Source organism: Acipenser ruthenus, chromosome 5 (genome assembly GCF_902713425.1).
Source record: "Acipenser ruthenus chromosome 5, fAciRut3.2 maternal haplotype, whole genome shotgun sequence".
Classification (NCBI taxonomy): Eukaryota; Metazoa; Chordata; class Actinopteri; order Acipenseriformes; family Acipenseridae; genus Acipenser; species Acipenser ruthenus.
The window spans coordinates 49,181,516-49,209,233 of NC_081193.1; the positions used below are offsets into that span (position 1 = coordinate 49,181,516).

Here is a 27,718-nt window from a genome sequence, read left to right on the forward strand (position 1 = left end):
TGTAAACAATATCCATGCAGACTGTTACTGATGGGCGTAACAGTGCTGCTAACCTCCACCTTCAATTGAATGTATATATATATATATTTTTTTTTTTTAACTCATGTCTGAACCAAACAATGTTATTCCGCACCATATAAATATAGTGTGCATTTCATGACTGAATTGTTTACCTGGCATGGCGAATCCAAGAGTTTTATGACAATATAAATTAAAAACCTGTACAAAAAACCTCCCTATAATACTACAAGAAGCCCATCATTATTGAAACCTCTTTTTTTTCAATTTTGAAGTGTTTTGCTTGGAGGTCTATGGCACACAGTACGCTATATAGTGTATGTTTTCTGTTGCTCTTCAAATGCAAGTATTTTTACTTGACATGTCCAGTTTGGCCGCTATGGTGTCCCAGGTGTCTTGCTTCCTTAGAATCTGGACAGGACGTATCATACAGTTGAGGGCATTTCGTTCCCCATCTCTCACTGTACATAGTGCAGATAACGTCACATAACAACACTTCAGTTGATTGGTCTAGATGGAAATTTGCCCCCATTCCGCTTTTCCGTTCTGCACTCAGTGTAATTGCACCCATTCAAAACAATAGATTCTATTTTTTTTGCAGCACGGTTTACTGCTTTCCGCTACCGCACACAGCGTAATCAAACCTTTAAAAGATAAATGAAGGCTACTTAAAATAATTTAAACCAGTTGGTAGCCGAAGAACAGTACCCTGATATCAGTGGTGGCGGTCCAGCAGGGAGAGATTTGTAGCAAGGGTGGAGTGTGTTTTGAGTGATTGTTAACTTGTCTTAGCAGGCAGGTCTAAGATCTGACTTCCGACATAATTCTACATTCATTCTTTGGGATCGCTGTAAGGAAACCCCAGAATTTTGTCAGTTAAACTGCAGCAGGGCAAGGGGAGAGGGAGAGTGAGAGGGAATGGGCGATGGAGAAGGAGAATTGTCTCTAAACTGGGTTTAGCAAAATATAATCCAATCAGTATTATTTTTGATGGCAATTCTATGTTACCTTCCGCTAAAGCAAAGAACTGGAGTGTTGCCAAATTAAAGTCTCTGCTGAATAAGAAGTATGCAGAGATGTTGATACCTGCATTTATAACTTCTTGTATTGACTATTGCAATTCTTTGTTTGTCGGCATATCTGTTACTAAACTTAGAAGGCTTCAGCTTGTCCAGAACGCAGATGCCAGACTGCTTTCTTATACTCGTCGTTTTCAACATATTAGTCCAGTGCTCAGGCCCTTACATTGGTTGCGAGTGAGCTACCAAATTGATTTTAAAGTTGCTGTAATAACTTACAAGGTCCTTCATGGATTAGGGCGATCTCCAAGAACTACTAACTCTGTATATTCCTACTGGTTCTTTGAGATCAGAAAATGCTCAACTTTTAGTTGTTCCAAAAAGTTGTCTTAAATCAACTGGATCCATAGCTTTCTGCTGTTGTGCCTCTATTCCAGTTACCATTAAGCCGGTTGAAACATTGGATCCTTTTAAATCTAAATTGAAAACATACTTTTTTAATGTGCTTTTATATAATTGGCTGTAACTGGAGTGTATTATATATTGAACTATTTTGTTTTGTTTTTATCTTTATACAGTGCTCTGGGATGCCAGGGCGTGAAGGGCGCTATATAAAAATAACATTTATATTATATTATATTTTATTGACAGCTCTAGAAGCCCAACCCATAAAGATGGTTTTTTGAAGAGACAGTAAATGATGTTGTTTTTTTTTTTTAAAGGGGGGACCTTTTGTGTAACAATATATACAGGGAAATGGAATCTGCTAAAAACATCTTATAAAACCATGTAATGAATTGATAAATACAAATTAACTTGTTTCAACAAGAGTCTGGCTGGGCAGTACAAATGACTACATAAAATGTAAAAAGCTTGGTCACTGGCTGTGGCACTGACGTGTGTGAGACCATGTTAAAAATAAGAAAATTGATTAAACAATTTACCAAATGACCCTTATTCATATGTAGCACGGGACCTCTGTATTAAATTCAAGAACTTTACAACAAATGGCAGTGCCATATTGATATATGTGTGTATGGGTGGCTGGGAGCTAGAACAAAAGGCTGCTATTTGTCTGGGAGCTCATGGGAGAAGGTGCCATATCAAACACGCCACAACATCCTTCAGACCTGTCTCCCTCCCCCTCTTATCAATTACAGCCCTGTCATATTAAACTGGTGCGTAAGCAAATGTACTGAATAGATACAGGCAGCATCCATGTTATTTAGATGCGTACTCGATGTGCATGGGTTTTGAAAACGGGCACACAGCACAGAGTCGTTTACGCTAAAGAAGTTACATTTAATTTAGATTTTATGATTACATTCCAAATCCTGGATGAGTAAAAAACAAATGCACTGCTCAAGCAAAAGGGACATCTTAACAGTGGGCTACAACTGCTTCAATGGGAAAACAATGGTTTGTACTAATGCGGCAACTGCATTGGTATCAAAAGGGCATTTACATATAATTCATTGGTAGAATGATACCACAGTAGTAACTTTAACACATTTTTGCATGCCAATTGTATCACAATGGTTTGCACCAATACACACTGTTAATTGCAGTAGAAGGTTATCATATCAGTGAATGTGCTACTGTATCAAGACCACAGTGCAATATATGTACCATCTCCATTGTTATGCCCAAACAGACAGTCATTTTTAAAATCTTTCATTTATTGCAACCTTTAATCAAAATACCACACATGTGAAATGTAGGTTCATTTGAACAGCTGTTTATAGCAGGGAATGGTCATTTTAGTATCTGACACTTTATTTTTTTTAATTATTTGGTTAATTTACAAGCAGACTGATACAGTATGCAGCTTAATTTTATGGCAGTTTTAAAACTTATTTATTTAAATACTGCAACTCAAAAGTTAAAGTTTTTTTAATTGAGGTTTTTTTTTTGGTTTGCTAGTTGTTTTTTTAGTTAACAAAACTGTTAAATGTACAACTTTCTTAGAAAACCAAGTTTAGAGATACAACTAACTTTTAATTTCCTTGCAGTGTTATGTAGTAGTAATACACATACAAAGTTGTTCATAACTCTTTTGAGCAGTGTTTAGCCAGAGGTGGCTTGTTGTGATTTCACTAAACAGAAAAAAAGGACTCAGATCCTTTAAAAAAGGCAGTATAAGATGTAAGAGAGAGGTGCTAAAGCAATATTAGAAAAGAATGAAAAAAGACCAAATAAATTAAAGAAAAATTATGTAAAATAATTTCTGAATCTGCAATAGGTCCCTTATTCCATATATGTAATACTGGAAGCAAATGTGTAGGCCTGGTTCCAACTAAAAACACTACCAACTTGCAACACATTACACTGTTGGATATATCTACCGGTTTGGTATTTTCAATACAGGTACAATACAAATACTGTGTTCAGGGTTTTTTCTTTGTTCAGTGTGTAAACTGATGGAACAAAGCTTTTGTACAGTGTGATGTGCAGTTCACAAGGCAGCATATCAATATTTCATCAATACATTTTAACCTTGTCTTTCTCTTCCCCCCTCCCCTCCATCAAGGTATGCACCGATGTGCTGGCAATTAAAGGGGGTTATTACATTTAAACCAATATGTTCCTTACCTTCCTTCATCATGCCGACTTTTAGACACTTCATGAAGCGACAGGCCTGGCAGGACTTGCGCCTGCGCTTTGTGATTTCACATTCATTGGTTGCCGGGCAGCTGTACTCGATGTTTCCTGTGGCAAGGCATGTAGAGAGAAGGAAAAGAGAGTGTTTAATAGCTGTCAGGGAATACAAACTCAAAGAAGCAGTTTACCTGGCCAGCAATGTCACCAAGTAATGAAATAAGTGGTTAAAAAAAATATCGCCTTAAGGAGACATTGTTTACATCTGGTTATACATTTCATGTAATTACCAGCCAATATGTAGTATACTGTATGTGTTATGTTTGAATCAAACCACATAACTAATAGCCAACAGTCCTTTAAATCAGGACACCGCTGATTGAGAATATATCCCATATTTTTATTTTCATTTCTCACTATATTCATTATTATGAATTATTAATTAGTCATTTAGCAGATGCTTTTATTCAAAGCGACTTCCAGAGACTAGGGGGTGAACTATGCATCAACAACAACTGCTGCAGAGTCACTTTCATCACTTATATATATTTATCTATAAACTCCTACAGTGCACTAAAGTTATTACAATATCTTTGGGACAACTTACATACTGTACGTTAAATACATTATAACAGCATTAGCTCAGAAAACTTCAAATTCAATGACTGAATAAACCGCTGTACAAATGAATTTGCACAATATTTACTGAATACAGCACAGAAATAATGAAATACAACATTGGTATAGCATTTTAGTATGATCATCAATAGTACATAAGCATCAGTTTTATCTGTTTTTGACATTTGGCATTTTATGTGTCACCCAGACACCTGGATGGGTCTGCTTTAGGTCATTTTTTGAGAAAGAAAGAAAAAAAAAACAGTTAATGTTACAAGAATAGTAACAAGTAACTCAGCAGGTGTATTTAAGGAGTCATAAATGTACTTTGAACTATTAAAAGTCACACTTCAAAAAGACTTCAGTCTGGCTCCTTTTGTTAAGTGTATCTTCATTGTATCCTATTTTATAGCAAGATAGGTGAGTTATGGCTTATCAAGCAAGTCTATGGCTGCTTGGATTCTTAGACAGGAATTTCTGGCTCTCAGCCCTGCGTTTTAACCACAAGCCCACACAGTCTCACATAATTGTTGTGTACATTATAATGCTTTTAAACAAGCACTGATTAAATTAGTACTTAAGTCCTGTCAATGTAATGTTTGCTTAAGTAGTATGATTTTTACTGCCGGGTCACAATACATTGGGCTAGATTCTAAAAAAAAAAAAAAAAAAAAAAAAGAAATATCTTTATAATTATAATTTATAATTTATAATATAATTTATAATCATAATTTTTTTAATTAATTTTAGAATTTGGTTGATTTTTTTTCCCATAACAGTTTTATAATAACGATAAAATAAAGAAAACAGCGATTTGAGAATCCCTTTCAATTATAAAAAAGCATGATGATTTTTACAGTAAGTGGTAAAACACTGACATGCACTAAGCATATCTATCACTTGAGTTTTATACTTTTAAATTGTGGTAAGTCACATATCCCAATTTAACCAACATGCAATATGAAAATAAATGTAATTTAGGAGTCATTTTTAGAATTTATTAAACTGATTAAGTCATGCCGTATCACTAAAGAGTGCAACATAGGGCCCAGGGTTCTGTTCCAGGCAAGTATATTTTGTGAAAGTACCGCCTTAAAGAATAGGCAATCAACCGGAATACTATAAACAAGCCACTGTTTACACAGAAGTGTAATAGTTTCCCCCTACTTTAAAACCTTTTCAAGTACTATAGTACTTTATGAAAATGGCCTTTTGTTTATAGTTCTCTAGAGCAAGGAGGTAGAGGGTGGGATCAACACAGCAAGCGTATAAACTGTCTTGGGAAACAAGATGGGTAACATTGATATTTCATGTTCACAGCTCTCCGGGTCTGTTAGAGACCCTCTGAAAAGCATGCAGGCTCATGCAATTAACACTGTGTCCATCTGGGACCTCGACGCTGATGAAATATTTCAGAGTTAATCAGACTTTGTAAACACTGATTTATATTGACTTCCCTTCTCTGAACTGATGTTTCCTCATTAAAAAGCAGATTAGTGAGAATGCTTGGAGACTAAATGCTCAAGACCACTAATTCATCGGGAAACAGTATTTAAAGTATGCATGTCCATTAAAGAAGGTCCAATATTCATTAACAAGGTAATCTCAGGAACACATTACATTCTCAGTATTTTAAGGGCCTAATGTGTGCTCAGTCTAAAATGCCTTTTGAAATGGTACTGTACATTAGTTTAGAGATTGCTGTGGGATTGTTTTTAAATAAAGGTGACTATAATGGATCATGTATGTTTGACAATCTAAAAGTAAGCCTATTTTTTCCAGAACAGATGAAATGTAACACCCAGTGTGTTTCAGAATAGGTTGCATTGATTAAAAATGTGAGCAACCAATTATGCAGCCTGTACCCGAATAAAAAAAATTAAAAAAAATAAACTATTAATTAAATATTTTGGCCTGGATATTTAGTAATAACATGTCAGCAAGATTATATGGGACATTTGGTAAATGTCTACCAAAAGATATTTAAGGAAATGTGCTAGTGTCTGCATTTAGGTTGTGACTGGGTGTTCACATGGAAATTCAAACAGTATAACTATGTGAATATAGAGTCAATACCTGTATTGAATGTGCAATTGTTCAATATTTAAAACAATAGTACTAGGTAAATACTAATGATTTCTTACAAGTAAAGAAATCTAAAAGTGTTATAAAACGCTTCAAAATGAAAATGAACAAATGAACTATTTTTGGGGGCTTTTATGCATTGCAGCACCTAGCGTGGTTAAGTGGAATGAAAAGCTGACGCAGGATTTTCTTTTCACTTATAGGGCATGAATGATTAAATCGGGTAATGATGGATTCAGGTGATGCGCAGTGTCAGGTGTCACTGGAACAGGGCCACCGCTGCAGCCTGCCAAAACATGAGAACAGGGCTTCCAAAACAGCACTGACATTTTCAGCTTTCTGGCCTCTTTTAAAAGCCCATGATCTGCGAATCAAGATAAGGAACAATGCTGAAAATGACAGAAACGCTTAATGTCTCCAGCCATCTCAGAGTCCTGCTAGCCTGTGCAGGCTTACACAAATAATAATATAACAGCCTCCTTAAAAACCATGGTTGAAAACCATACACCTTTGAAAACCATACACCTTTAGAAGGACACACACCAAGGATTTGGGTGACATTTGTTTAAATTTTTCCATTTAACAAACAGCAAGATGAGACCAGAGTGAGGTGTTTCTGTGTGGTTACAGGAGAAATTAAAGCAAATGACTCAGATAACACGGAAAAGCACCCAACCTTGAATTGTCCTTTTGAAGAAAGCCTTGCAGGCTTCGCAGGAGGCCACTCCATAGTGGTAGCCAGACGCGATGTCGCCGCAGACGAGGCACAGCCGCTTGGGCATTGAGTTGAGCATGTACTCGCACTTGGTCTGCGAGTCCTCTGTGATGGTGCTGGAGCAGTCATCGTAGCGCTTGCGGGCAGCTCCATTGGCCCCCAGGCCTGCTATTGGACCATACAGTGTGGGCGAATCCAGACCGTTCTGGTGCCCGTTCATGGTGGAGCTATAGCTGCCGCTGGCATCCGAAGACCCACCGGGGCTATGGTGGTTAATGCTGTCTGTGAGGGAGGCAGGGCTGGAGGGTTCCGTCTTGATGTACGAGGGGCAGTTCGAATCGATGTGCCGATCCTTGCTTGACATTCTGCAGAGGAGCCTTTGGAGAGAAGGTGGAGAAGAGGAGAGAAAAAATAAAAATTAAAGAATCAGATCACAACCACATAAGACAACATTTTTAAAAAGCCAGTAAAAAAAATGTATGGTTTATTATTTAGTTTATCAGCAGTGTGTTGCCAGTGAGTAGTTTGCAGTAGCAACCCATAAAACAAAAAAAGCTTGTTAGTTGAATACAACATCAAAGGAATCTCAAACTGCACAGCCTGAATAGTGTTATATTACTGTGCTGTATGCTTAGACTGCTGGGGAGATTAAGACTGCAAATAATAAAACACTGGGAATAGGTTTAAGATAGTTTGCAACACCAACAAGTTGTCTCACAAAGATTTGTTTTCAGCCTTTTCAACTATCTTTGAAAGACATACCCTAGTACACACTCATTGAAAAGCTCGCTAGTTGTCATGTGAAACTACATACACTATATTGTCTCACAACTGCAATAAACCCCACTTAAATTAATTGACAGTGTTCTAATGTGAGCACAATTCATTAAAGTAAACCTTGAAGAGTCCCAGGAGGTAGAGCAACAAATCCAGACCATAAAAAAATAAAACTTTCTGAAAATATACAGTGTTATACTGAATGAATCCTTGGGGATATTTTGTGTTTCTATTTTACCTTTTTTGCTACCAAGAAAAGTTGTATTTTACAAATTACAGTTATTATTTATATCTAAATACAGTAGAAGTCATTCAAAATAGTGTTTAATATAATGCCATATATTAAAACGTCAGCTACAAAATATATAATAAAATCCAGTAAATCAGAGTTCAAATATCATATAAAGGTCAGTGCCTGAGGAATTGACGTTTAAATAAATAAATAAAAACTATTATAGTACAAAGAAAATTGTCAAATTTTGTCATTTGAAGGGTTAAAGACAACTATCTTAAGTGCCGCTCTGGAAAAAAAGGGCAAAGGACACATCATCGTCCATTTTGACATATTCTACATGAAGGTAATCAGCATAAAGACACGACAGAGCTTTATCACGCCCCCAGAGAGGCAGTCAACAAAAACTTTACAGGTGCCAGCAATCCCTCGTCATTCTTACTGGACACTCATCAATTTCAAAGGAGCAACATAGATTATAAAAAAATTCAATAATAAAATAAAAAATAGACACAGTTAAAAATGGCAGAATCAGAAAAGAATACCCCACCGCCATTGTAAATATATGAAATGAATCACTCCTGGCCTTTGTCAAGGCACCGACTAGAGGGGACGCATGCCTTGACTTAGTCTTTTCAAATAATGAAGACAGAATAACTAAAACAGAGGTCAGAGAGCCATTGGCAAACATGGTCTATTTAGATTTCCAGAAAGCTTTTGACAAAGTCCCGCATAAAAGATTAATTCTCAAACTGAACGCAGTAGGGATTCAAGGAAATGCATGCACATGGATTAGGGAGTGGTTAACAGGTAGAAAACAGAAAGTACTGATTAGAGGAGAAACCTCAAAATGGAGTGAGGTAACCAGTGGTGTACCACAGGGATCAGTATTAGGTCCTCTGCTATTCCTAATCTACATTAATGATTTAGATTCTGGTATAGTAAGCAAACTCGTTAAATTTGCAGACGACACAAAAATAGGAGGAGTGGCAAACACTGTTGAAGCAGCAAAGGTCATTCAAAATGATCTAGACAGCATTCAGAATTGGGCAGACACATGGCAAATTAAATTTAATAGAGAAAAGTGTAAAGTATTGCATGCGGGCAATAAAAATGTGCATTATAAATATCATATGGGAGATAGTGAAACTGAAGAAGGGAACTATGAAAAAGACTTAAGAGTTTATGTTGACTCAGAAATGTCTTCATCTAGACAATGTGGGGAAGCTATAAAAAAGGCTAACAAGATGCTCGGATATATTGTGAGAAGTGTTGAATTTAAATCAAGGGAAGTAATGTTAAAACTCTACAATGCATTAGTAAGACCTCACCTAGAATATTGTGTTCAGTTCTGGTCACCTCGTTACAAAAAGGATATTGCTGCTCTAGAAAGAGTGCAAAGAAGAGCAACCAGAATTATCCCAGGTTTAAAAGGCATGTCATATGCAGACAGGCTAAAAGAATTGAATCTATTCAGTCTTGAACAAAGAAGACTACGCGGCGATCTGATTCAAACATTCAAAATCCTAAAAGGTATAGCCAATATCAACCCGGGGGACTTCTTTGACTTGAAAAAAGAAAAAAGGACCAGGGGTCATAAATGGAGATTAGTTAAAGGGGCATTCAGAATAGAAAATAGGAGGCACTTTTTTACACAGAGAATTGTGAGGGTCTGGAACCAACTCCCCAGTAATGTTGTTGAAGCTGACACCCTGGGATCCTTCAAGAAGCTGCTTGATGAGATTCTGGGATCAATAAGCTACTAACAACCAAACGAGCAAAATGGGCTGAATAGCCTCCTCTCGTTTGTAAACTTTCTTATGTTCTTATCTATTCTACTTTTCCTTTTTCTCCTTGCTTAAGTTCATCCTTCTGAGCCAGCAGTATTAATGAGTACTGTAATTAATAGATACCTCTCCCTTGTCTCTCAAGAAGCACTAAGGGCAAAGTGAAGGGATTAAACTTCTCCCAAGTCAACATTTCAGTAGGTCGCACATTCACTTACCGGCACTCTGTGAGTTCCATTTAATTTAGAGGCACTTACACTACTACTTCACTTATTGCAGTATAATTACTGTAACTGCTCTCATGTACATTAAAGTCTTAGAGTGGAGTTATTAGTTCTCGGTCTCCTTTTTACTTAAAATAGACTAATAAGCATTGTAAATTAACAGACTTTTTATATATTGCAATATGAAAAATGTGTAGAAATAAATACAATGGCGGTAAAAGCTCCAGAGACCACACAAAGGGCTTTTAATTAAGGAAAACCCAGTGGAAATAAAGGCTGTGCTCTCAATTGAGACAGCCAGTAAAAAGAGATATTCTTCTGGGGAATATAAAGATTACCTGTAGTTTGAGAGAGAGAGAGAGAGAGAGAGAGAGAGAGAGAGAGAGAGAGAGAGAGAGAGAGAGAGAGAGAGCTTTTATGCTGTTGCCTTGACTCTAAGAAAAAAAGATGAACTCAAAATACACAGGTTGCTTTTCGTTATTTTTGACAAGCCTCATATCTTTCCACAATGATTAATGAAATACAGTAAAATGCAAAAACCTATCTGTTCAGTAGTTGCATGCAACTTGATAAGACAAATGTGCTGGCTCTATCCAGGTGTTTCTCATGTTTTCAGCCAGTATCAATCTATTTATGTAAGCTCTTCTTACCTACGCCTTCACAGGATGCATCTCAGTAATACAGCAGTCTGCTATTGACTAAATACGTAACTATTCTGTACCCATTATATCTGCTGTTGAAAGCCACCTCACTGACCCACTGAAAACTGGTATTGTGGTGACTTTAATCATATGTTACCCTATAATCTTAAAAGGGGGTACAGGAAAAATAAAGTCATATCAGCTTGTGTGTTAATACAGTGAGGATATGGGGAAATTCAAGGTACAAAAAGAGAGGAAAATAATAAGGGTAGAAGAGGATTTGTTGGGCCTGTTTACAACTTTTAAGTTACTCCATTAGAAACATTATGACTTTAGCTGAAAGTTATTAGCACTCTCTCTCTCTCTCTCCCTCTCTTTCTCTCCTTCGTGCTCTTTGAAATTCTATGACTCTATTAATCCAAGCCTGCAATATTCACAACTATCTATAAATTCAATTGTCAAATGGTGGGTTTTACTCTGGGCCACACTTGAATCTAAAATTAGAGGCACTAAAATTCACATTAGCTCTAAGAGGAGTGGAATTCTAAAGCCTATATTTTAGAAGAAAAGAAAGCCTTTCTGACAGAAAAGAGGCTATTTAAGATTTTATCTGGTTTAGACAAGCTGAATGGGCCCGATTCCACAGTGTGCCGTTAAGCAGTATTTTTGTATGAAAAATGTTGAAATTTAGTTAGGGTTTGTAAATGGAAACAATAATTGTCAAGTAGAGAAAAAAAAAGATGTACCGCTATTCATGCTCAGAACTATCCATTCAAAAAGTCTACAGTACAAAAAGAAAATAACTCTTCCAGTTAACAGCAATTGCCTTTCCTAAGAGATTAATTCAATTTTAAAACTGCATGTTACATTCTACCATCTTTTGGAAGTACTGTATATACTACTATTGGGTTTTCCTGAATGGAGAAACTTGACATATTGGTTAAAAAACAATACCTGGGATTTTTTTTACCTGGGAATACTTTTTACAGTTAATCCTTAATCTGTTTTGTGATCTTTGAAATGTGCAGTACTATATAATCTTTTTTTTTTTTTGGACATCATAATTAACTAATTAACTTACTTTCTATAATGTATGCCTTTAACATGAATGCATGCAATTATGTATTGTATTTAAAAATGATGTAATTTACTATATATGATTGTCTTTTTAAATAGTTATTCCCTTTATTATCTACATTCTGTAGGAAGCAATTACTGCAGGAAAATGAAATAAAATATATATTTTATATCATCTGCTAAGATGAAACTTTTTAATACTAAAATCTTTCTTTTTAAAAGAATATCTAGCTTTGTTAATTAAATAACATTATTTTTAATGTGCTTAGTATAAGATCTGTGTGAAATACTGTATGTATAAAACATTAGGCAAGTGCATTGCAGCCATGTACAAACTGGTGTGTTGATGAATATGGCTCCTAATTCTGAAACTTTAAGGTAGGTGGGTTCTACTGCAGAGTTACACTTTTCTTCTGGTTAAAATTTGACCCATCCTCATAAATTCATCCCACTCTTATCAATGAGGAATGCTTCAAAACCGGCTAATGTTCATCACTCCATTTTTGACAAATGAATGGGTTGTCCCTGCCAACGAAAATCAGAAAAGTGGGGGAAAGGATAAAAAAAAACAACCTGCACTAAAAGCAGAACCCAATGAGAGTGATTATTTATGCTCCTGTGACAGAAATGAGATACAGTGTTAGTTTTTATGCTTTGTAAAATTAAGTGTAATTTATTTCGCTTCTGCTTAAACTAACTGTCCCCAGCAAACGCCAAGGGGGAGAAAAATGGATCAGTGGAGTAAGGAATGGGCACACCCGTAAAAAAAAGAATATACCACTGTGGCCAAGACAGCTTTACTGGTAGTGTGACTTTGCACAGACTTGTGTACTGCAGTACTGCTACAGTTGCACTATGATGGTGCTAATGTAATTTTGCTGTAGTTAATACAATATCTGTAATGTGTTGCAGTTTTTGGTAAAGGAGTAAGGTTTTGCTTCTAGAAGTGTCCACAGAGAAACAAAATCCTTTTTTTTTTTTATTGAAGCGATGCATCACAAATCAACAGTGAAACGTATTTGGGGAAAACAGGGACACTTGGCAGTGACAGGGTGTCATTATACCGTTTGACTGATTCAGTGCTTTGACAACTATAGAGCCAAACATGTAATCAGTACATTAAGGTGCAGACGGGGGGAGGAATAAGTGCCATTTTTATCAGAAGAAAGTGCTTTTATATGGTTACTAATACACACAGCAAGCTAATGCACTTAAAATGTTGTTTATTTTGTGTCAGAAGGGAGCACTGCTGTGGTACAGTATTATTAGTATTATTATTATTATTATTATTATTATTATTATTATTATTATTTAGCAGACGCTTTTATCCAAAGCGATTTACAGAAATTAAACAAAATATAATGCATTAACAAGTATAGTTACAGGCAATAAAAATGCAAAACAAACACATATGCACACTATATACAATAAAGGAAAATACAAAAAGATATATACAAAGGAATTTACAAATTAAATTTGAACACATTGGTTTTGAGAAGATGGTGGAAATCAGTAAAAGACTGAATAGTCCTGAGGTTTAGCTCCCCAGCATTTAATTTTGAATTGCAGTCAAATGTGTGGAAATTAAGTCCATGGATGATATTAATTTCTAATGTAGAAATGAATGTATTGTGTTCTGTATTTCCTTGATATTTTCACAGAGTTACTTAAAGTACTGAAAATTAAAACATACAAATCTAATTGGGCAACATTTTATTCATGGGGGACTAGGAATTAATCAAAATGATACCCCATCCATCACCTTCTGATCCAACTCTAGACTTATTGCTTCTGTATTTACTACATTACAGACAACAACCACTGTTCATTTCTTTTTATACAGGAGGTTGCATTCAAAACAATGGGAGGAAGAGCACAGTTGTTTCTGTGTCTAAAAATATACCATACATCTAAGCCCTTTCCCCCTGGCGCCGGGAGATCAATTGTTACAACATTACTGGGTTGAAAAGTAGTAATTCACTTCATTGCCAATGACTGGCTGCAAAATAACAACTCTGATTACATGCAATCAATGTGATAATGGCAAAAACACATTTATACAATGGGATTGTGGACCATAAAAACGTTTCTAATGTGCTAGGTGAGACAGCCAAATGTTCTAATCTGGAATTAATAAAAAGACAACCTATAATTTAAATGTGTACCTTACAAGTTAAAATGAGATTACCAGCAGTGCACAATTAGATTTGAACAGTCTTTCTTTATTTGATTCGTTCTTTCTGTGATACAGGTACACTGCTGAAGTCTACACTGAAAAACAAATAAATAATAGTAATCTGCAGTAAATTATACAGAGGCTTTCAGCAGCTTCGTGGTGTGTTCCAATAGCGATTACCTAAAGCGGGATACTGAGGCCAATTTAATAGCAACACACCAAGAGAAGGGCAGTATGCCTTTATAATTAATTAATTAATTAATTAATTAATTAATTTCTTAGCAGACGCCCTTATCCAGGGCGACTTACAATGGTTACAAGATATCACATTATTTTTACATACAATTACCCATTTTTATACAGTTGGGTTTTTACTGGAGCAATCTAGGTAAAGTACCTTGCTCAAGGGTACAGCAGCAGTGTCCCTACCGGGGATTGAACCCACGACCCTCCGGTCAAGAGTCCAGAGCCCTAACCACTACTCCACACTGCTGCCCTTATATTGCTCACTCATTTTGTTTAAGTAAAAACAATTCCACTGTCACACCATCAGTGCATTTCTAAAAATGGCAACCCCATGCTGAGACTAACTCTATATATTTTAATACATTGGGGCACAGTATGGTAGACTTTGATAAAGAAAAACAAAAACACAGGTTCTTATTGCCATACAGAGCTTTTCAATTGATGTACTCTACATTCATGAAGGCACTACCAGCAGGGGCAAAAGAACTGGGTTCTAGTGAATAATCTTTTTTAATGGTTGAATTTACTTTTTAACACCCATACAAACTACATACAGTTTGCTGTATACAAAACAAGACCAATGTAGTGTAATAATTAAATACAAATTATAGTTTGCCAATGTAAAAACTGTAAAACTGTAAAAACGGGTACCAGATACCCTATGTCTTTCTATCTCTTAATAAAACCTAGCCTTATTAAATTACTGAAATGCAGCATAGCAATTTTCCCCTTCAGTTTAGAAAACGTTAGGCCACGAAGCATTATGATACTGCACCTTCCAAAGGCCCTTCAAAACACAGTGTAGCTAGAAATCTGTGAACTATGGCAGCAATGGCCTGATCTCCCTCCCTCTCTGTCCCATCATATCAATACTATTCAGCACAGAGCTTGGTGAGTTGCAGACTAGTGTTTCAGTACAATCAGTGTTTGTCCCTGGCATCTTACACCATATTGTCAGTTAGCAGCAGGGAGTCACCAGATTGTTACTGAACCACATTTCATTGGACTGCAATTAGGGGGATGCCTTTTTCGCTCAGTGACCGTCAGCTCACTAGCTATTAGGATATTTTTATTTCCATTTACTTTCTTCTTTTTTTCTCTTTTTCACAGTGAGCAATTTTATGCGTTTGGGTTTCAGCAAAAAAAAAAAGTCAGTCGAACTGAAAACATTTGCTTGCTAATTAGTTTGTGGGCAGGGGATTTGTGCTTTCAGAATACTTTAAAGTTACACAACAGTTAATTTGTATCAATCAGTGGGCTTTAATATTAAGGGGTTTCCAAATACATCTGTTCCTATTCATTTAAAAACAAGTATGTATTATTCTAATGGAGATGAGGCAGTCCAGTGTTTTTCTTAATCAACTAAATACTGGCTTTTTATGGTTCAATTGGTGGTCTTGTTTTTGTACAATGCCAATTCTGTGTTACATATTTAACCTAAATCCTACCCATTATGATATTTCAGTTTAGACAGCGGTGCTGGATCACACTGATCTGGTTCTGATAAGTCTCCATGAGTCGCAGCACAACTTGCTGTGTAGTTCAAGATCCACATCTTGAAGATTTAGGTCATTTTGTTGCAACAGCTCTGCAGATAAATTCAGAACCGCAATGTATGATATTTATCAGCCTTGATTCAGCTTAATGAGAACAAGATTGATTCAAACGTCAAACTTTTTTTTTTTTTTTTTGAGTATCCTATCGAACGTGTTTATTATCAGTGTATGAACCCGTGTATGTAAAATGCACCTCAGTGAAACAGACCTCTAGGACTATTTAGTTTCAGTCAGTTATCATCAAGGATAATTGTACTGAGGATTTTTATAAACAGATGTGTCATTATATATTTTTCAATATATGTACAAACAAAAGCCAGACAAAACATTACAAACCTAAAGCAGTTTGTACAACTTAAATGCTAAGTAGCAAGGATCTATGTTAATGCGTCATTAGCTTAATTGTTTTTGCCATGTCACTGTGTATGATGGTGGATATATAAATACACCCCACCCCACCCCCTGTGAAAATCAGAAAATAAGGTTTGGCTTTTTCAATAAGTAACATGCTTAAAGACACAGATTATTCAGTTTCCTGTAAGGCTGAAGTTTACAGTTCAGATAAGTAAAGATGGACTGGCGTTCAAATGAAATAAGATTGAACATCAAAATAATTTTAAAAAGTCTGGATTAAAAACACATTTTATTAAAAAAGATGAAAAGGGATTTTCCTCCAAGAAAATATGACATGCCTTAAAAAAGTGGTTGTTTTCAGTGACTGGAGCGGGAAAGCTGCGTCTTTAACCAGATCAGATTCTCGAAATTGGCTGTCAAGACGGGACTGTTGTGATTTATACCCGTCTATCAAGAGCAAGGATATGTAGCAAGCTGCTGCCGCCGCCTTCCATTCGCAAAGCATCTTAAATTTGAACTGTACCATCTGTTACCAAATCTAATTCACATTCCCCTCCATAATCTGGTTTAGTTCTGAAATACTAATTCTACCACTGTTGCTTAACGGGACTGCATTCTCTTGGCAGGCCCCTGCTACCAACTTGGACTTTACTTATTTGTTTATTTATTTTCCTGTACAGAGCAAAGCACAGAAGGCATTCCTGCTGTCTTAAGTCTGGAATAAATACTGCAAATTAATATTATTATGTTAAGACTTATAGGTGACTGACTTAACTATGTACAGTGTAGAGGGCGCCACCTGACAAAAAAAAAAAAGTTGACTCCTCTGATCAGCTGACTAATCTATAATGTTAAATCTCATCCTCCCAAAAATCATATCCCTAGACCTGAAGCTAGTAGTTTGCATGTGTACTTTGTTTAAATGGTCAGTTCCTAAGGGACTATTTCAGGAAAGTATTTTGCTTGGAGTACACATTTCTAACTGTAAATCCCTCTGTTCCATTTTGCAAGTAAAATCAGAGCAGCTTTAAAAGCGTGTCAGATTATACACAATTTGGATGCAGGATTTCTCTTATTGTCTTTAGGGTTAAACAACTCAGTTGATTGGGTTAACACTGCAAAGGTCTGGGATGCTAAATATATAAGGTTTGTATCTGCTTAATCCAATTTATTTTACCAAAAATATAAAATAGTCCTATTGGCTTTAACGGTACTGGACATGTTTGACTACTTGAGGGAAAATCGCCGTTGCGCTTGAGGAATTCAGGTTAAGGCTAAAAAAAAAGAACTTCACACATAGAATAATACTTCATGCTATAAACCATTCTAATCTTCTTTGTAGCTGCACTGAAAAGCTCTTCATTTGCTGATCTGCACTAAGACAATCTAGTTTATTACACGTCCAGTAAATGTACAGTAACAAGCCGTTCTCCTGACAGATTAATCACTTTCCAAGTGCTTTATCATATAAATAAAATATCACCTCTAGAGAGAAATAAGCTAAATCAGTTGATTTAACCCATCTATCAGGTAAATCGCAATCACCTTCATAATTGCACAAGAACAGATGGAGTATTTTTTCCCGCTGACCTGAAGACCGTGCTTATGCCTTATTAGATCCGGGTGCCTCGAGCTGCAGATTATGCATGTGATGTGGTGATTAGAGCATCTTGGGTGCTGAAGTCTGACTTGAGAGGGGCTACCTGCTGTCACGAAATGCTACGGAAAAGATTGCTGTGTTTACAGCTCAATTTCTCAACACAGCTGGTGGGAGCGGCGCTTGGCCAGAAATCAGTGTCCAAGTGTGCCAGTGACATCTTTATTTTTAACCAGGATTTTATTTTTTATTTTAGCCTCCAAAGCACTAACTCAAGTTTTGTATTCATTTTTTATTAATACAGTTTTTAAATTCCCAACTCCGTGAAAAATATTCATGTGCCAAAATCAGTAACAGTAACTTTGAGACATTTTTTATATGATGCCAAACAAAACCTGACCTGACCCTATATATATATATATATATGTTTGTGGTATCAACTTATGGCACAATAACTGAAGTCAAGCATAAGTTGAATTTTCAAAATGTTTCAACTTACACTTAATCTTTCTATTGTGGATAAAACAGTCTCCTTCTAAAGAACCTACCAGGACCAACAACACTGTATCACCTTATTAATAATCCTATTATAAAGGGCTATTTAATTCACATCTGGATGAAAACTTTACCAGACTACTGTACATTCCTTAACATACAGACAACAAGGTTCTCGATAAAGACTGTTAGTACGTACATGTATAAAGCAGAAGTGAAAAACTATTTTTTTTTAACAAAATAAAATAGTTATTTAAAAAAAATGTCTATGGGACAAGGTTATAATGCATGTGGCTTCCCTGCTTTTGGCAAAGGTCTCCCATCTGGCACACGACAATGCCACACCAATAATGTGAGTGTTGCTAGCTTAATATAAGAGTTTTGCATGTGAATTGAGTGTAATAGGTTTGACCTAGACTAACCTTAAAAATCCAATTCACGTAATTCCCTTTGAAGCATGCAGTCACAGGCAGCTTCTCTTTTTAAAGGGTTTTGCTTAAAATCCAATACGGCACAAGAAATTCTGTGACGGACAAATTGTTGTTGGTGGCGGAAAAACAGTTCTTGGTAATGGAAAACAGTGGATTACTGGGAAAAAAATACAGGGAACATCACTAGCCATTTAGTTGTCAGCTGCACAGTGGCATCAGATGAGTGATGTGCAGTCTAAAAAAAGTTAAATACATAAAAATATATTCAAGAAGAACATTTTAAATGCAGTCTGTGTGTGTGTGTGTGTGTGTGTGTATATATATATATATATATATATATATATATATATATATATATATATATATATATAATCCAGGTCTGGCAATGGAATGTGAAACAAGCAATGTGATTAGTCGAACAAGGTTCCAGCTGTCCATATATTGGATGGAATTTACAGTACTGGTAACCATCTTGTTTACAGTTACAGATGTACAGTAACTATAAAACTGACCAACTACCAGCAAAAAAACCCCCAGAAGTAGTAAGTAGACATGCCGATTTGGATGAAGAACAATTAAATTAACTGGAAGATAGAAAAATGGAAAAAAATACCCAAACAAAATAAATCAATAAAAAAATTGTCTTTCAGGACTGGCTGAAACAGAAACTAAATGCACATTTTAAGAAAATCTTAATAAAATACTAAGGAATTTCTATGGACATGTAAGGAATGCCCAAGGAGAAGAATATAAATGTCAAGCTGGAATCAACCGCTATCTAAATGAAAATAAAACTGGGGAATCTGTCAATATATACCCTCTCCCTGACTTCATCGCTTTAAGTACTGTCTTTTTAGCGGTTTGTAAACGCTGCATAAAAACACATTATCCATCCCTCTCCGACGCAGACCTTGAAAAAGTAATGAAATCCGAGACGACATTAGATTTATTTTTTTCCTGCAGTCCCTCCGTTCTGCTGAAACAACAGTATCTTGCACTGAGAGAAAAAAAAGTACTTCAGTGTCGTCTCAACACCGCCTCCTGGTGGATGTTTTCAATGCCCATGTACAATTCAACACATAACAAAAATAAAGATTTACTTACTTTTGTAAGCTTTAATTAAATGAATGTATTCAGCATAACTTAGTGTGTATTTCAAAGTTATAAATTGTACTACTTTTTTGGTCCCTTTATTAGCATAAGTATATTTAATTTTAAAACAAAATAATTTGTTTTGCCCTAAATCTGATTTTGCTTTTTTTTTTCAATTCCACTGTTTGACCTGGATTATAAATGCAATAAGGCCCTTGAGGGTGTCCGTATATGTCCAATATACACACTTCTCGGGGGTTGGAGGCACTGTTTATTTTACATTAGTACTGGTTGATGACGATTAAGCATATTCTGTGGTTTCTTTAAATATAGCACATCTACAAGGGACTACAAGCTTTAGTTTTAACATGAAACAAAACCTCTGCATACTGTATTATTCTGAAATGTATACTGATCCTCTATGAGCAGTATAGTGTACTGCAGGTGCATACTGAAGAAAACATTTTCCCTTCAAATGCTGAAGACTGAGAACATATAGAACTGCAAGAAATCATTTATATTCCTTTCATTACAGATTTGAAACATGCTGTATCATTTTGACTGGTGCCATGGCTCAGATCCTTTAGAGTTTGAAATTATTCAAGTGTACGAAGGGGTTAACCAGTATCCCCTGAGCCAATCATTGTACATTTACTCAAAACAATGATTCCCCTTCAACCTCAACAGTAAAAACACCAAATGTTCTAGCCAAATCTGGCTATATTTTATACACAAATCAGCCAGTACTAAATCTAGATAAAACTCACTGGCTTGTAATCAGCACAATGATCTTCATACAGCTAAATCTATATGCTAATCGGGATCTTTCAAGCATTTAACACATTCCTTTGCATCTGTGCAGTGAGCTCCCTCCCCTTTTTCTCTCCCCCTCCCTTCCCTCTCCATTTCTGTCTCTCTCTGTGTCTCTTCATTCGGGTTGGCAGCCTAAATAATTCACACTGCCTGCCGGCCTTCCTCCCCGACTCCCCGATGCTCCTCCACCGCAGCCCCACAATGAGAACCTGGAGTAAACCAGATGGACCCACAAATGCAGCAGGTGGGACAGATGGCAGGCCTCCCCATCCGACGCTGGCTGGCTGCGACTGGCTCTTCCTTCCATGTACATTAGCATCCGACCAGCAGAAAGAAACAAAATCCAATGCATACTGTCGAAATTAGTTAAAGTAAACAGATCACCACTGCCAACAGGCTACTTGCAAAACACAACCTAGTATAATCAGGAAGAATCTGATTCTAAACCCCTAATCTCTCACAAGATCAGTCACAATATCTACATAAGAACTGTACCCACACACACATATGAGCCTGGGACACTTCAAAAACATAGGGCATTTTCTCTCTTTTAGTCAGATTTGCTTTCTGCCACTGGAACTTGTTTAATTTTTTATATTTGACAAACAGCTCAATTTCCATAACAGCAAATAAAGTGGTTCCTTCTCACATCGTTAACATGTACTGTACAATTTAATCACCGGCACAACATTTAAAAACCTCTAAAACATACTCCAACAAATAGGGCAGTGGTGTCCCTGCAGGTTTTTATTCCAACTGCACCCTAAAATACTTTATTGGTTATTAGAAGCTTAATTGGTCCAATTAACTAATTTAGGGTATGGTTAGAACAAAAACCAGGAGGGACACCGGTCCTCCATGACTTGAGTTGTGCACCACTGAAATAGGGTATATAATAAATGGTTTATAGCTCTGCATTTGTGGATATATCGTTATTCCAGAGCTGAGGAATTTTGGACCCTGGCAAATACACTACATATTTTACAGAATTCCTGCCTGTTTATTATTATTATTATTATTATTATTATTATTTTTTATTATTTTAACAGATACAGATAACATGATTACAGTGCATGTGGGTTACAGTAGGGAACTGTAAAATGAATGCACAAGCATATTAGATTTAATTTCCAAATTGCCTATTATGTAAAGTTGTTTGACAGTTACCAATGTAAATCTGTATCACACTGAAATTCTGCAAGTGACAATGGCAGTCTTAAACATTGTATTGAGTGAAGGTAAAGTTTCAATGTTTTTTTTTTTTTTAAAGACAGAAAAGCAAACACATTGACTTTTAGATCTAATCATAGGATAGAGCATGTACATCTTATATGTGTGATAATGTAATTATCTTAGAATTGATCTTATCAGGCTACAGCTCCTATACTGCACTGTATAGTGTCAAAAATAACTGATGGAAGATAAAACTGGATGACCCTACTGTAATTTAAAAATATTTTACAATAGAGGCCTTAAAAATGAAAAGCTTGTTTTATGAGTCTATATATGTGTATGCTTTGGTCCGCAATAGGCAGGTCCGTCACAACCTGTTTCTGCCACCACTGACTGGCCGGCAGCCATTTGACTGCCGGTGAAGGACCATTCATTCCCTTGCGGCTGAAGGGCTGTCACTCACCTCAACACTGAGCAGTCTGACCCTCTGCCCTGCATGATCCTGATCTGGAATGCCAAAAAATAAAAACCTACTAATGCTGACCATACCAGGAATAAAAAGGTTTTGTAAGGGGAATTAATGTGTTTTAAACTCCAGTCATTCACTGCATAGTTACATACCGCATGAAGCATAACAATGAAGAAGCCATGTCATTTAAAACAATTCCTTATTATCATTCACTCTAAATATAGGGTTCTATATGTTATATACCCTCTAGGTACAACATAGGTAAATTCAGTTGTACGTTTCTGTTTTTATTTGTTCTGACATTGTCCCCCTGAGAAGCGATATGACCAGAAAGACAAACGTACTTCTATAAGAAAATGAATGACATTTAAAAAAAGAGTAAACCACAGAGGTATAATGAAAGTTGACCCCCGCCCTAAAAAAAACAAAAACAAATAAAAATAATAATTAAAAAAATTGCATGTGCTTAACCCAGAAAGTAAATCTGAAGTAAAGATGTACAAAGACCAGAGCAACGTTATTGGTGAAAAAGCAATTGTTTGTCTTCTTTTCTACAAGTTCAATTTATGTCTTCCTAACCTATATTTCTATAGGAGCTGACAAAAAATCCTGCTGGAAGAGTAATAAATATATGCTCTAAAGTAACGAGGCAGTGCCTACTGTTCTCTTATACATCGAGACTGCAGACATATTTCCGAGTCTTAAAACGAACGGCTAAGAGTAATTCTGGGATAAAGTGTGTAGTGTGCTACAGTCTTACTAATTAAGAGCAGACACTCCCTAAATCTGCCTTTCTCTTCGCCTCACTGGACATGCTCGATGTCATTACCACACAGCCTAGATCCTCCAACATGTACTGCATACCAAGTAATTACAGTAATCACTCACATCATACACGGTTGGCCCATCATTTAGGATTCAAAATGTTCCAGTAATATTCCACTACATATCTTCTATTTCAATTATTTTTCATTATTTTTTTCATTCATACATTTAAATTGAAATATATTAATTGAAGTGCCTTGGAAAGTCAATTAGTTCATATTTTGCTTTATAATTTTTAACTCAGATAGATGGAATACGTATACAGGCCGACAGACAAAAGAAAAACAACACGAAAAAATGGCTTCACTGTCACATTACAAGCAACAGGTTATACAAAATACAGACTGTCATTTGTTTAGAAATATCAGCTAACCTGCTGGTTTTGTTTTAGGCTTCAAAGGTTTTTTTGTTGCTGCAGTTTGTTACGTCTTTTAACCTCAGGGAGATAAAAGGTGGAGTTTAAAAAAAAGGCTGAATAGCTGTTTATTTAACAAACAGGCAGTAAGACCTGGTCCTGGTGTCCCCTATGGAGGAGCTGGGGTGTTTTTAGTATATACATTGTCACAGAGCTGGTCCTGTTCTGCTGGTTCTTGTAAAAAAAATAAAAATAAAAAAAGTATATATAAGTATATATATATAAAACAAGGTTGAGTTGCAAGTAATCTTTAATGTATCTTCTGAGCTTTAGCGGGATACCTTTTATGATAAGTGATAAGTATATGTGAATTATAAAAAAAGGTTCTGACCCTATTAACATTTTCTTTTCTTTGTTTCTTAAGAATAAAGCTAGCTTAACTGGAATCTGACTGAACATATTTAGACCTTTTTTTTGTTAAACAATTATGGTTCTGTTTTAGCAAGCACAGGATATGACTTTTGTTAAGAAACTTGTAGTTATCAAAAAGATTTTTAAAAGATAGTCTCTGGCTTTTCAAACAGCTTATCAATTGAACGTTTTGTCACCTGAAAGCCCCCTCTGGCAGTTTAAGACCCTGTTGTATAACTTTGTAAAATGTATCTGTGATTGTTTTATTTTTTAGTTTTGTTTTACTATCTTGGTTTATCTCTGAATGTGTGATAAGCCTAGAACTTGAATGTTTACTGCTTTGGTTTCCACAGTACAAAATTAACAAGCATTGGTAAAATACAACAAAAAAGACTCTTTAACAAAAGTAAAATTTATATTGCAAACAGAAAAAGATATCAGAAAAGAAAGGCCGAAGGTGACTGGTGGCAGTCAGCTACGATTGGGAATGTTACAATTAGTACAGTAACTGAAAGACTAACTAAGAACTAGTTATTGTTTTTTTGAAGCCTTATCAAATCATCTATCTCGAACACAACCATTAATAACCAAACAATTCCTGATAATGTACTCTGGCGCACGACTGTTGAAACAAAGTCTATAAAATGTTTACTTTCGCTGGCATTTTCTTTGCCAGTCGATAAGCATGGTGCCAGTTAAATGCTTATCAGAGCAGTTACCTCAAAACAGTTTACACTGCTTTATTATTCCAGGTCTATCAGATAAACACACAGCGAAGTGAATTTACACACAATCGTGGAAAGCAGTGTTAATGAATACAAAAGTATGACTATTTTTCTTTTTGCATATGATACAAAAAAAAAACGCAGCTCAATTTGCATTGTTTTTTTTTTTTATTCAGTTACAACAGAAACATTTTTACAATGTGTTTTAATTAACCTTAAATGTTTAAATGTTATTATTTAGCTCATAAATTAATAACTTTCTAATCCTTAAGATTTCAAATTTGAAACAATACAATGCATCAGTTATTTTTTTTTATTTTTTCTATTGTAGATTATTGTGGTTTTTATGTTTCTATGTTCTGGAGTATGATGATTGAAAAAGGCTACATCTACCTCTACCTCAGCTGTCATTTTAAAACAGAACAGCTGTTGATGTGTGTTCAAAGTGGACATAAACAGCTTTGTTTTATTGGTCCAGTAATAACAGCAGGAATCATTATACAGTACCACACTGCAGAAGTTTTCTGTATGCCACTGTAACAGGGTAGTATCACTGCCCAGGGTGGTTACCGGCAGGAATTAGACCCAGCAACAGAAAGCTGCAGTTTTAAAGTGTTGTTGCGTAATTTATTAAACAAAACAAACACAAAAACAAGAACAAAATAAACGAGAGCCAAAATAAAAGTTTCAAACAAACGAACAAAACACTCGTAGGCCGTGCATTAATCAATACAAAAATCACCTCACCTCCTCCCTCCCTCCAACCAACAAACAAAGGATTTTGCTTCCTCTTTACACATGTGGCCACTCCGCAATTAGCACTAAATTACCTAATTGGGGAATGGCCACACCTGTGATTGTTGGCAGGGACAGACCCTATCCCTGCCAACCTTACATTCTCATACACCCACTATTTACACTTATTATTATTATTATTATTATTATTATTATTATTATTATTATTATTATTATTATTATTATTATTATTATTATTATTTATTTCTTAGCACACGCCCTTATCCAGGGCGACTTACAATTGTTACAAGATATCACATTATTTTTACATACAATTACCCATTTATACAGCTGGGTTTTTACTGGAGCAATCTAGGTAAAGTACCTTGCTCAAGGGTACAGCAGCAGTGTCCCCCACTGGGGATTGAACCCATGACCCTACGGTCAATAGTCCAGAACCCTAACCACTACTCCTCACTGCTGCCCAAACTAATACTTATGCCTACATTCAGTAACAGTTTTGAATACTGATCAAAGATTTTTGGCTCATTGAAGTGGACAAGGGAAGGGAAGGAAGGAACACAAGGCAAGAGGAAATAACCTTGATTTGAGTTATGCAAATACACAATGCAATTTGCATTTATTAGTACTAAAACTTTCAATAGCAGTGAGATACTGGTAAAGAATGAAGGTTGAATTGGGCTGCTTTGCTCTGTCCAGCAGGGCGGTGCGTCACACTGGGAAGGAATCTTGTACCAGATGTCACAAAAAAGGACAGAAAAATATTTTTAAAATGATCTGAGGATAAATGAAGAGGGGAAAATGGGAAGCCGTAAAGGAGCCTCTGCATGGCCAGGCATTCCAAGGCAGAGAGGGCAATGACATAGCAAAGCCCAGTCACAGAATGTGGTCAATTTCTTCGACCATTTATCTCAGCCTGCTGGGTTTGGTCCCCACAATAGCAGCAGCAGACCTCTTGTTCAACACTGTCTACATCATTACAAATAGCTCATTAAACAAGAGTCTTGTCAATAAATTATTATTAAGAACTCCAAATTAAGGTAACATTTGTCCATAGCCAAAAGTAAACCGTTTAAAGAGTGCCACAATTAAATCAGTTTAACACAGAAAGTATAACCCAAAATTGTTGTTTAACAAAAAAAAAGTGAAATTGCAGAAAAAAAAAAAAGTATAGTAAAAAAATTAAGTAAGCTAATAATTGCTACCGGTATATCTGGCTCTCAAAGACAGTCAATGAAGTAAAGAATTTGGGAAAATATGAACTCCAAAGTGAAAACAAAACTTCCAGCACATCCTTTGAAAGGCTAATTTCTGGCTTGTGACAGAGCTGCAAGTACAGAATGAGCAATGAGATTAATTAAGACAAGTGAGTGTGTGTGTTTGAGTGCCTGTGACTGTGTGTACGTACAGTGCTGAGAGATTCAGCCGAGTGTTCCATCTGTGTCACAGACCCTTGATTGATTGGGCAGGTGTCATTCTTACTAATGCAAAACAGTAGCACTGTGGATAGCCATGCTACCAGCCCTTTAGTCTTTAAAGGTCTGGTAAAGCTAAATAACTCCCACCCGTACAGATATCTCTCTAAAGAGTCACTAAAGCCTGCTAAATATGCTATATAGCTGGGGGAATATAAGCATACAAGTACAAATTTAGAAATTCTCACAGAAACTTGACTTTGTGATAGACCACAGTATTATAAAATGCTATAGCTCCCTTCCACTACCCAAGTGTTAAAAAATCTGTATGATGTAGTTTGGGTAAAAAAGTATGTATGCGTTGGGATTCTTTTCTCTTTTTTCTCTTTTTTACTTTTTCTTTTGTGGCTTCTATAGCAGCTGTTTTTATGCTAATTTTGCAATAAGGGGAATCAAGGAGACCACATCTTGCATACAAAGTGTAGAGAATCAATTCCTGATTGCTGCATACTAGGTTTTACGTGGTCTGTTATTTCGTTATCAAGAATTTTCCTTTAACTCCTTCTGTGCTTAAGTGATAGATGAGACAGGTGTAATTTCATGCCACTGTACAGCAACGGCTTTGCAGATCACACCAGATGAACTGTATAATTTAACATGATGGGCCTTATATTGAAGTGATGGGCAGGGGTGACCAAATTCTGTAGGAATTCATTGCTTTAAAAGAAAAAAAAAATGCAAGATTTCACAGCATTTTAAAGCATCACTACACTGTTCCAGTAAAGTTTTTGGTATTGGAACTACCAATACAAAGAATTGGTTCATTTATCAGCATTTATAAAAAAATCTGTAAGATGAGAAATTGAATGCCGTTTTGTTTCCTCCATGGGTATTCAAAGACACATGGAATTCTGTTTCCTGCTACGGAATCTGTACGATGTCAAAGAAGCAACATCCTTCATATTAATATAATTTCACCTTGTTTTGTTTACATATCACTGCTGTAATTTTAAGTGAAAGTGGCAACAGACGCATTAT

At 35.9% G+C, this 27,718-nt stretch overlaps 1 protein-coding gene across 9 annotated transcripts in view; it reads right to left on the minus strand.

The window, feature by feature from the left end:
* Positions 1-27,718, minus strand: part of LOC117403235 (estrogen-related receptor gamma) — a 283,889-nt gene that overhangs the window by 56,614 nt on the left and 199,557 nt on the right. For all 9 annotated transcript variants that reach the window (XM_034005231.3, XM_059024301.1, XM_059024302.1 and 6 more), the window contains 2 exons: positions 7,015-7,430; positions 3,630-3,746 (listed from right to left, as the gene is read on the minus strand). In XM_034005231.3, coding sequence (XP_033861122.1) covers positions 3,630-3,746; positions 7,015-7,417 — 520 coding nt within the window. In that variant the 5' untranslated portion in view covers positions 7,418-7,430. The remainder of the gene's footprint in view (positions 1-3,629; positions 3,747-7,014; positions 7,431-27,718) is intronic.